Source organism: Gadus chalcogrammus, chromosome 5, assembly GCF_026213295.1.
Source record: "Gadus chalcogrammus isolate NIFS_2021 chromosome 5, NIFS_Gcha_1.0, whole genome shotgun sequence".
Lineage (NCBI taxonomy): Eukaryota > Metazoa > Chordata > Actinopteri > Gadiformes > Gadidae > Gadus > Gadus chalcogrammus.
Window position 1 is genome coordinate 6319120 of NC_079416.1, and position 11826 is coordinate 6330945.

An 11826-nucleotide genomic window follows, 5' to 3' on the forward strand; every position below is an offset into this window, starting at 1 on the left:
GCCGAGGCTCTTGAATTTGGAGGAGAAGGGTACTGGGAATCCATCGATGATTATGAGTGGAGCTGGGGTGTGTTGTGATTTAGTGAGGGTGGATTTGGATCCGATGAGCAGGGCCTCGGTCTTGTTTCCATTGAGTTTCAAAAAAACAGAGCTGTGCAAATTGTTTGGAGTGAACTGAGGGCAGATCCACGATTGGTCACATTTGCAATGTATGGTTGGAGAAGGTTATTTAAATGTAGCAAAGAATCATGTGAAAAACGATATCTCTCCAGTAGGGCTGCACGATTATTGCCAAAATGATTATCACGATTATTTGGATCAATATTGATATCACGATTATTTACCACGATTATTCATTGATTTTAGTGATACATTTTTTTATTGAACATTCAAGGAAACTTGAATACATAACATAACACAATATATAACATAAACTTGAATACATAACATAAACATAACACCAACTTAAAACAGGGCAAAGATTCTACAATGTTTAAATTGTAAACGATTTATGTTGAACTTGTAAAATAGGTTATTATTCAGGTGACCTCCGAGAAGCGAAAAAAAAAAAATCAAAACAATTAAATGCAGGACTATGCAGAAAGGGCACTGCCTTAGAGTTTACAGGTTTTTGGCAAGAAACACCAGCCTGTCAACAATTTCTGGCATGAGGGATGAGCGAAGGCAGGTCACCAAATTTCCCCCAGTGCTAAAAACCCTCTCTGAAGGGGAACTTGTAGCCGGGATGCACAAGTACTTTTTTGCCAGCTTTGCGAGTCGTGGGTAGAGTCGCTGGTGTTCCCTCCACCAGCTCAGCGGGTCCTCCTCAGTGTCTAGGTTACCTGACTGTAGGTAAGACTGTAGCTCAGAGGCTATAGCCTGTTGTTGCTGCTCGGGAGAGGGTCTCGGTGTGGTTCCCTCAGTGGTCTTGAAGAAGCTCCCCAAGGTCTTTTTCTTTTTTGGATGTGTGACATCCTCAGCAGTCTCACCATGTGGATCAGTTTGGCCCAACTCCTTGAAAAGTGAAAAATATGAGTATCAATGATCTAGAACAAAACAAATTTAACATTGCTTGATTATATTCATACATTTAATCCACTTAAAGGGACTCTTACCTTTGTTGCATTTTTACACTTTTTTTGGATAAGGTTAAATTGGTATTAATAAGGTAATAACACTCTAATATGCAAGACAGACCCACCAGGAGTAAAAACAAACAATTATTTTACTCATAATATTTAGTGAAAACTTCAACCAATAAAATTCTTCGGACCGAATGACCTTATTGGCCGACAGACCTGTCTGTTTGCTGCATGGATATATAAGGTTTTCCGTCTGCTTCTTGTGGCGCATTCGGGCCCGCGTCATCAAGGCGCGTCCTCAACTAGAGGGTTTGTTTTGATTCCACGGCAGACGGTAGCGAGTAGCGACCGTAGCGACTGACGATGGCAGACCAAAGTGGTCCACGGCGTACTGAAACTGCACCATTCAGTCCGATTAGGGGACTCATCTCGGACTCAGACTCACAGAGTTACCCTCCTCTGGAGCCTCAGGAAGACCTCCAGACTGTTGGCCACCAACTGCACCATTCAGTCCGACAAGGGGACCCGATTCGGCCTCAGAAGCCAAGTGGTCCCGCTCCCCTGGATGATTCTCAGGACCTCCAGACCGTTGGCAACCAACCGCACCACTCAGTCCGATTAGGGGACCCGTTTCGGACTCAGACGCGATGTTGTCCCGCTACTCTGGAGCTACCGGAAGACCTCCAGACCGTTGGCACCCAACCGCACCACTCAGTCCGATTACGGGACCCATTTCGGACTCAGACGCGACGTTGTCCCGCTACTCTGGAGCTACAGGAAGACCTCCAGAACGTTGGCACCCAACCGCACCACTCAGTCCGATTAGGGGACCCATTTCGGACACAGACGCTACGTTGTCCCGCTACTCTGTTTGTAATGCTCATACACCTTTCTTATACTCAGTGGGACCACTGTCCTTCAACATGGGGCCTCAAAACGGTATCGCACGAAGCCCATAAAATTACAGTGAGCCACCTGCTAAATTTCTTGTTTACTAGACCCCTGGTAGATATTATGACCCCTGGGAGTCTAAACATAACCCATGGGAGTCTAAACATAACCCATGGGAGTCTAGAACTTTTGTACTGTAGCGACCCTGGGACAGTTAAATAGTTTGTGTGTTATGTGTTACATTATATTTCGTTGTCCGCTATGCCAGTTGTTCTATGTGTATGTATTGTAATGTTCTTCTTGTCAATCAGCGTGGGGGCGAATCATTAGGTCAGCTGGGGGAGGGCCTTGGAAGAACAGGAGGGTGGGGGCCTGCACGCGAGTGAGACCGTGTTGGGGGTTGCCGGGGTAACCGGGGTTTGTTTTGTGTCGGTTTTCTGCCGTTGGTTACAATGTTACGGGTTTCAGTGACCTGGTTTTGGTTCATTAAAACTACCTTCAACTACTAATGACTCAACATCATTATGTCACCGGCGAGGTCGTTACAGTACTCTACAGTACAGTACTACAGTACTAAAAATAACGCTTAGTTTTGTACGCTTAGGGGGTGGGGCATTGGAGGAAGGCGGGATGATTTGAATGTGCTGTAATTCTCAAATGCAACAAAGGTCAGAGTCCCTTTAATGCAATTAATGTGTATTAAATGTTGTATTTATTCATTATAAATACATACTGCCATGGCTGCATGTGCAGTCCTCCCCATCTCCAAAATCAGCCGGGTTTGGATTGGTCCAACATCGTCCTCACTGGTGTAGCTTAGCTTGAACCGGGGATCCAGCAAAGAGGCCACATTTAGCAGTTCCTGTGTGAGAGGGTCGTTGTACTTGTCGTCCAAGTAGGTCATGATTTTATTCTTGATGGTGCAGGTGAGATCTGACTCATCATCCTGCACTTTAAGGATGGAGGACCTGAACAGGTGGAGGACAGGCTTCACAAAGGAAACACTGACGTACTTTTCGCTGGAAAGTGCATCAGTGAACTCGGTGAGAGGTTGAAGGGCTTTACTGATGGACTCCAGGATGTCTGTGTCCTGCCAGCTCGGGATGAGGTGTCTGGCCTTTCGGTCATCGGACAAGACTTGAGCAATGGCCTTGTGCTGCTCCAGGACTCTAGAAATCATAGCCTGCCTTGATCCCCACCTTGTGGGACACTCGGTCTTGAGCGTATGCTCTGGCAGCTTCAACTCCCTCTGTGCCTCTGCTAGCTGCCTTTTACGCTGCCAGCTGTAAGAGAAGCTGCTTACCAGCTTCTTGCAGAGACCCACTGCTCTGTCAATTCGAGGGTCTTTCATTGCGTTCTCTAAAAAGAAACATGAAATATACATATGTTAAATTAAAGCAAGTTAAACCTTCTCTTCTTGTGCTTTTTAAACAATTGATAAACAACAACCCCAATCATATTATTCAAGATTAAATTAGTATTGCTGTAGGCCTATCTAATATACGAATACATTTCTGTTACTAAGTACATTTATTTGGTTAGTTTAGCAGGGATAAGAACAGTCGCTGTATATTATAATTGTTACTTAAAGAGCCCATGCCATTAAAATCACATTTTTCCTGTTGTTTGTTAAATAACATAGGTCTGAATAAGTTTGTGAGCTGTGGTAAGTTTGAAATCTATGCAGTTTGTCTGCTGAATGCAATAGGCAATGAAAGGAAAAAGGCAGAAGAAATTAGCCAATCTGGATAAGGTGACACTGTGACGTAGCGTTGTCAAACTATTATTCATGGCCCTGCCCACTTGGTTGTTTCGTGACCACCCACAAGAATTCTGAAGGAGTCGTGATTGAGCTAGTGCTAAATGCTAATACGTGTATGGTAGTTGCTTAGTTCGTAGTAACAGGCTAGTTACAGAATTTTGAATGCAATGGCAGAACGACATCGAAGTACATGAACTGCGACATGCTGCCTGCCGCCGGTTGCCGCGGCGCGAGGCACCACCGCCGCGAAGCACCACCGCCCGGCAGCGGGCAGCCGGGCGGTGGTGCCTTGCGCCGGCAGCAGGCAGCGTGCGGTTCTGTCTACTACAGATTGATGTGGAAGTGGAAGAACCAGAGACGTCGGAGAACCCGACGAAGTCCTTTGTGATTCATTATATCGTCTGGACGTGCACACATCTTTTGGCCGTGATAATATGTATTATTTGATATAGATATCTATGTATTATATGATATTATTTAGATATAGAGCTCCAGGACTGTAACGCAAGTGTTGTACACTTCCTTGTTATTTGGATAACCGTTCTGCTGTTGGTGTGATGGCATAACACGTCGGACTCTCGTCTATGGTATTTCTACAACTAGACCCGTAGTGGGGGTTATCTCAGCCATGGTTGAGAATGAATTGGGGGAAAGGAACTTTGGCTTTGACTCCCTGAAGTCATGAACCACGACATGGAGGAGAAAGGGATTGTTGACCGCAGTCGTCTCCCGCCGGAGCCTATGGACCACCGCCTCGGCTTCAGGATGCGGTGATTAGCGCTGACCGCTGCTGAGGCGGCGGGAAGCAGGGCTCAAGCGGGATACATTCGCGGCCAACAATCCCTTTCTCCTCCATGTCGTGGTTCATGTAGCCTACTTCAGGGAGTCAAAGCCAAAGTTCCTTTCCCCCAATTCATTCTCAACCATGACTGAGATAACTCCCAATACGAGTCTCGTTGTAGAAATACCAGAGACGAGAGTCCGACGTGTTATGCCATAACACCAACAGCAGAACGGTTATCCAAATAACAAGGAAGTGTACAACACTTGCGTTACAGACCTGGAGCTCTGCCCTATATCTAAATAATATCATATAATACATAGATATCTATATCAAATAATACATCACGGCCAAAAGCTGTGTGCGCGTCCAGACGATATAATGAATCACAAAGGACTTCGTCGGGTTCTCCGACGTCTCTGGTTCTTCCACTTCCACATCAATCTGTAGTAGACAGACCCCCACCCCCCTCCTTGACCTGCCTTGACACGCCCACCGTATACAGAGCGCATGGTAGTGGCTACAAGCTGCTCAGGGCCACACCCCCACCCCCCTCCTTGACCTGCCTTGACACGCCCACCGAAACAGCGCGTTTGGGGGAAGCTCAATGTGCGACTGTTTCGGAGTGACTGTAACTCTGCACCACAGCTGAATTTCGGGGACGTCTTTGAATACTGTGTTTGTGGCCCACTAATACCTATATTAAAGCATCATAAAATAGAATGGAATGGGATCTTTAAAAAGTATTCAAACACATTAACACAATCAGCATTTTTTTAAAAAATCTTTTTATAAATATATTGTTCAACTCACCTATTGCTAGATGGAGCCTGTGGCCAAAGCACTGCAGCCTAGTCCAGTTATTGAGAGAAGCTGCCTTGACAACATTGGACCCATTGTCTGTTGTAATGCAGACAAGTCTCTCCTCCTGCAAGCCCCAAGAGGCCATCGCTTCCCTCAGTCCCTGGGCAATTAACTCTCCCGTGTGGTCTTGCGGGAAAAATGCAGTTTGCAGGCATCTACTCTGCATCGCAAAATCATCATCGGTGAAATGAACTGTCAAGCTCATGTACGGTTCCATCGTTCTACTTGACCATAGATCAGTGGTAGTGGCAAAGTACTCGACAGCTGTGAGATCCCTCTCTATTTCTCCTCGGCGTTTTGCATACAGTGCAGGTAATGCAACTGTGGAAAAATAATTTCGCGAGGGGATTACATACTTTTTGTCCAGTGTGTTAACCATTTTTTTAAACCCTTCATTGCTTATGGTATTTATTGGACACATATCTTTTGCCAAATGGAAAGTTATTGCATCGGTGATTTCTGTGTGTCGTTGTGACTTGGAGGCATATGGTGTTGCGCTGTACATGCTAGCCATGATTGAAGTCTGAGCTGCAGCTGACGAGGGACCGGGACAGCTGACGTTAGCAGCCGATGCAACACTTCTGGCCTTCATGCAAACCTCATATTGGATTCTGTGGTGTGCTTTCAGGTGGCTGAATAAATTTGTTGTGTTGCCATGCGAAGCAGCCACAACTCTCCGGCACCCTTTGCACATTGTTTTTTGCTGGTTTGTATCACTTGGCCTAAATCCGAAATATTCCCATATAACGCAAGAAGATCCGCGACGAGGGACGAGCTCGTCGACCTCAACTGCTTCAGACATTGTAGGCCTAATTGTGTTTGTCTTTCAAAGTAATCGGTCTTTTCCAGGCTTCGCGCCGCCGCCGATGTACTCACGCAGTCGCAGACCGCAGGTGTACAGGGAGCGCTTGGTTTGCAGCGGAGGTAGAGCGTATACTGCATGGGCGGGGCTCGTTTCTTTTTTCGTTTTCCTTTTTTTGTGGAAGCATTATTTAAAAGAAATATCGCGAAAATATCGCGAGAACACAACATGTCACCGTGGGAAGCCAATATCGTCATCGCGATAAAAATTCGATATATTGTGCAGCCCTACTCTCCAGCAAAAAGTCCTCCGGAAAGGACAATATGTCGAGCCGTGGTCTAATTAATCTCTCTCTGTGAATTGCACGAATTTGCGCTCCGATATCAACCGGCCTCTCGTCAAAAGGGCATTACCGCAAACCCTGGGTTAACTTACCCGGTTATGTGATAAAACTGGCTTTGTGGAATACCCCTCTTGCAACCGGATTTTCAGTTCTAAACAACCCAACGAGAGATGGCATTTTCCATTGCTTCCATGTGTTTCTTTGAAAATTAAAATAAATCAATATCTAGAAATTATTACCAATCGAAACATGTCGAGGCGTTTATGTATTCCCCTGGGGTATTAAAAGGAAAAGTTTGTAAACGTTAGTTTCGTTTTTTTTTATATGAAGACAATCTATTCTCAATATTACTTACATCATTGGTAAAGCAAATCAATTCGCTCCTTTTCTATAAAACGTTTGTGTGGCATAGGATTTCCCCTTGTTAATTTGTTTGTGTAGAACCAAAAAGCAGTTGCTATGGAAACGTGACGTCACACTTAACTCATTGAGCAGCTCCGGTGGAAAATTATAAGCTAACGCTACCGTTAGTCTAACATTAGCTAGATATCGTTACTAAAGTAAGCTTGTATAGCTTAGGGTAAATCACAAAACAGAAAATGTACTACTTTCTAAAATCTCTACAACTCGTTTTTCCAGGACGTGTGGATGATTTTAGGTGAGGGGACTGACAAGGTTGAAGGGTCAAGTGGTCCTTAATCCTGGTGGGGTCATGTCTTTGACAAGCCAGATAAGTACCCCTCCCTGAGTGCGATGGTTAAATGTTGCCTCTCCATCTTTCACGGACCAAGGGTTGAGTCTTCTTTTAGTTGGCTGAATGATGTTATTGACCAAAGGAGTGGCAACATAAATGTACCAACATTTAATGCAATCCAGACGGTCAAGTACACCCTGCAGTCCAAGTTCGGGGAGGTGGACAGAACACTATGCAAGAACATCAACTCTGCAGCAGCCACATACAAACGCCAGCAGAAGATGAATCAGGAAGAAAAGCAGCAACAACAGAGCAAGTATGGCTCCCAAGCATCTGGCAGTGCTCAGCTGGCCAAGAAACAGACTGCTGAAGAAGAGAAAAGGGCGAGGCTGAGACATGTGGCCAAACAGCGAAAGTGGGACATGGAGACACTGGTGGTCCAGGCAAAGAAGAAAAAATTTGATCTGGTTCTGAGAGTATTGACAAGTGTTTAATGTTTGTGTTATGTATTGTGTGTTTTTGCCAATAAAAAATATGGAATATTCAAACATTTCTACCGGGGGAGAATACCCCGGACCCCCCTAGAGGGATAATATCCTCCTCACCTCCCCGACCGAAATGCACAAGCCGCTAAAGTCATAAATCCTGACACGTCCAAACAGTGCCAGTTTCACAGCGCAGTCTATGTGGCTTTTTGATTTACCGTGCCTCTCGATTGCCCGGGACAAGTTGGCAAGGTCCACGAATCCTGTAGTGACCCAGGGATTGTTAAGGGAGCACGAATCCTTGTCAAAAAGAAGACACGGCCAGCAAAATAGTCGCTGAAGTTTGCTGCTGCCAGCTAGCCACGCCGTTCGTGTATGCGGGGGTCACTAACAGGCGGAGCGCGGTCCGGGTCCGGACCCCGACGCCGTCCTGGACCCGGACCTATAGTCAATAAATTATTCAAATATTTTTATTTAGCGTATCTAGCAGCGTATCTAGACATTACGGTACTGGTTTAGGGAATCAGGAAATCCATTGACCCAATTGCATTCCAGTTAAGCCATCCCACGTGATGCTACTCAGCCAATCAAATCTGTGAATTCCCGGCACAGGCTGCCGCGGCCGCCTGCCTGACTCACAGACAGACAGTGAGCGATCATGCGAGAGATGACAGAGGGAAGTGCGAGAATTACAGAGAAAGAATCAGATAAGAGTGAGAAAGACAGCGGGAGAAGAGTGAGAAAGACAGCGGGAGAAGAGGGAGTAATACAGCCGGAGAACAGTGAGAAAGACAGTCGGAGAACAGTGAGAAATACAGCGAGACAGGAAAGAGACGGACAGAGTGAGCCGGAGACAGAAAAATAACTACACATCGCGCTCTCCGAGAAGGGAAAAGTGGACAGCGAAAACAGCTTTCAACCCAGAATGGACAGACTCATTCATGTTCATTCTTCCCACTGGCAACACAAAATCGGGTTGTCTTATATGCCCAGACAGTGGCACTCATAAAAAGTGCCAACGTGAAACGCGATATGAGACAAAGCACAACGGTTTTCAACAAACATACCAAAAGTATGAACTGCGGTCACAGAAAATAAGCAGTCTCCGAGCCCAATATGAAGAATCCAACCGGATCCAGACCCATTCATTCATTGCCCAACAACGTGCTAATGAATGTTCCCTCAGAGTCACTTGGATTTTGGGTCAACACAAAAATACATTTACTGATGGAAGGGTTGTCAAGGTATGCATGAGTGCAGTAGCTGAAACCTTACTTGAGGGGAAACAGAAAGAAGAGCTTTGTGACAAAATAAAGCAAATACCCATGTCGGCATCATCAGCCACAAAGAAAAGTGAAATGTTAACCCAGGATGTGCTAGCTGAGCTGGATGAAGCCATTCATAAGGTGTGTAGGCTTAGCTGTAGATGAGTCTACTGATTTGTCTGACAATGCTCAGGTGTCAATTTATGTAAGGTTCTTCAACCAAGAAAATAAAGAGTTCTGTGAAGATGTGTTAGGTGTAACTCCCCTTAAGACCAGTACAAAAGGAGAGGACATCTACCTGGCCATTAGGTATTTAAACTCCTGGCAGGACAAGCTAGAGCTCAGTTCTCACTGAACAACAGAAAGTGGGGATAAAAGAGGGAAAGAAAGAGAAGCTAAAATTGTTCAATTGTTAAGATGTGTTATGTTTTTGAAATTGGTTGAAACTGTTAAAACATTCACAAAGAAACGGGAAACTCAAGCTGCTGCTATACTTTATTTTATCTTTCAAAAGAAAAGTATATATTTTATCTATATTTTAAGATTATTATTATATTTATTTTCACCATTTTCATTTTAAATGTAGCCCTTTTCCTTGAAGAGATTAGTTTCAGTTGAGTCTCCTTTAATAATACATATCTTCAATATTATTGAGTATAATTGTATAAAAGTGACAATAAAAATTGTCGAAATGTTATTGAATTGTTCTACCTGTATTGATCTGACAGTCAGTTGTTGATTACATGCAGACGTTGATACAACTACTAGGCTACTTCAATATATATCACACTGAATGATAACGCAAGTTAGACGTGATGATGTTCTGGACCTTTGCTTGAGGAAATTTTCTCTAACTGGACCTATTTGAATGTTAGTTGAATACCCCTGGTCTAGGGCTAGGCGATGTAGTTGTGGTGGCTTGATCCGAATATGGGTTCCATCGATCGCTCCGACGACATTTGCAAAAGCAGGGGTCCCTGATAGATCAGCAAACCCTTGCCCTACTGCTCGCAGCTCCTCATAGGCCTGTGGGAAGGACATCACCCTGTTCAAATTGTTCCAGATACTCTGTGCCACCCGGTGTATAGCTCTGTGCACATTTGCCTTCGGTACACTGAACACCCTGGATACCACCCGGTATGAAGGTCCATGGGCAAGCCTATATGTGTAGATAAGGACCTCAATTTGATTCCCCCAACCATGATCTTGCCCCCTGTCCAGGAGCCTCTGCAGGCTGTTCATGGCACTAAGGACAGGCGAAAGTCTTGCCACAGTTCAGCCCCCTCATCGCGCCATATCCACAGGATGGGCACAGTCGCATCCACCCTGCAATACATAGGTGGACGATCCGTCTGGAGAAACAAAGAGACTGATGTTCAAACTGGTGTAGAGATGATGCCTCATGAAATGTCAAAGCCTCTCAGCTAGATTAACCACCAAAGTGGTTTGATCAAATCATTTGAGAATTCATTAAAAATCATTTGGCTAAAATTTTAAGTAGTCATATCGCGGAACAGTGCAACGTAATTTCGCCTATGAATCCTACTCGATATGGAGCTTTGCTGGGCAGGAGCCGACACCTACTCGACACACGCCCCGATGCCTTGACGCAAACCATTACACCACTATTTCAAACCACTTGATGATAACATTTCCTAACTCACCCGGCACTGACAAAAATAAATTAACGCATGCATGGTTAAAAAACAGATCGTAGCTACAAACACATACGAAAGCTAGCCTACATTTCCAGCTGAGCCGACTGGCTAACTGATATTTCATACAATGAAAAAAATAAAGAAGTTATACGTACCATCATTTGATTAGTCAGCAGACGTATGCATCGGTGATACAGTCGTCGCCTGCGGTGTCTTTGTTTAGCAGCAGACAGACGGCATCATGAATTGATAATTAATCAATTGCCACTGTCATGCCAAATTTGTACCGGCTGCCAAATTTGTACCGGGCTCGTCATCCATACGTAATCCATTCCAAACCTGCCTGGCAACAGATGATCGCGTCGTCCGTTGCCAGGCAACGGACGATCGCGTCGAATGACGTGAAATGTTCACGAATATTCGCGAACCTTCTATCTAGCGATCCGTTATCTGTATCGTGCTATTTCGTCCTTGACCTGCTTTAAACACTCAGTTTACTTTCTAAATTTGATTGAACAATTAAATACAATACAAATATAAAGTAAAAACAAGTGTTATCTAGCGATCCGTTTTCTGTATTATGTTATTTTGTCTTTGGCAACATGAGCCCGAATGTTTTTTGAAACCTGCCCGGCAACGGACGACGCGATTATCTGTTGCCAGGCAGGTTTGGAATGGATTACGTATGGATGACACGCCCGGTACAAATTTGGCAGCCGGTACAAATTTGGCATGACACCACCTTTGAAAGGGGTCTGTGCGTGTGGAACTCCACTGTAGACATACATCAAGGTATTGTAATGTTCCGTTACGTAATTGGACGTTTTATGTGTTTTTCCCTCTGAACACCCACTAATCGTAACTAATACGAATTAACGTTTTAACATTATTTAGGATCTTCATGCTCTCCCACCGGCACATTTTGCGTGTTTCCATCGGTTATTTTCTACATTTAATAAAGAAACCAAATGCAATATGTTCTTGTACTGTTGGGTTTGTAGCTTACTCAACAAATTATTCACGACAAGACATGTCTTCTTTTGCAAAGCTCCTCCAAGCGATGTGTGTGTACACCATCGATTGAAGGAGCTTGGTTAGATTTCATTCCAACCAACCAGGGCAATGTTTTGATATGTTGAGGGGAGTGTCTTATGTCCGCATTTATTTGAGAGACCATATGCACAAAAAAGTAGACGGAG

At 44.6% G+C, this 11826-nt stretch overlaps 1 protein-coding gene across 2 annotated transcripts; it reads right to left on the reverse strand.

Moving 5' to 3' along the window:
- Positions 1–256: 256 nt before the first annotated feature.
- LOC130382290 (E3 SUMO-protein ligase ZBED1-like) lies at positions 257–8327 on the reverse strand. 2 transcript variants are annotated; one of them, XM_056589940.1, is made up of 3 exons: positions 5330–8327; positions 2707–3332; positions 257–1014 (listed from the first exon to the last, which is right to left on the reverse strand). In XM_056589940.1, exons 1-3 carry the CDS (start codon positions 6180–6182, stop codon positions 622–624), a joined length of 1872 nt encoding a protein of 623 aa, XP_056445915.1. In that variant the 5' UTR covers positions 6183–8327; the 3' UTR covers positions 257–621. The 2 variants fall into 2 exon arrangements, with proteins under 2 accessions (XP_056445915.1, XP_056445916.1); XM_056589941.1 differs by lacking the exon at positions 5330–8327 and having other exon boundaries at positions 2707–4013.
- Positions 8328–11826: the final 3499 nt, after the last annotated feature.

What these genes read in the sequence shown, in the direction of transcription:
- LOC130382290 (XM_056589940.1), bottom strand. Translation starts at nt 6,182, where the DNA reads ATGTCTGAAGCAGTTGAGGTCGACGAGCTCGTCCCTCGTCGCGGATCT. An exon ending in CAGGCTCCATCTAGCAATAG is followed by an intron (nt 3,333 to 5,329) that starts GTGAGTTGAACA and finishes GTTTCTTTTTAG; the next exon opens with AGAACGCAATGAAAGACCCT. An exon ending in CTGCACATGCAGCCATGGCA is followed by an intron (nt 1,015 to 2,706) that starts GTATGTATTTAT and finishes TCACTTTTCAAG; the next exon opens with GAGTTGGGCCAAACTGATCC.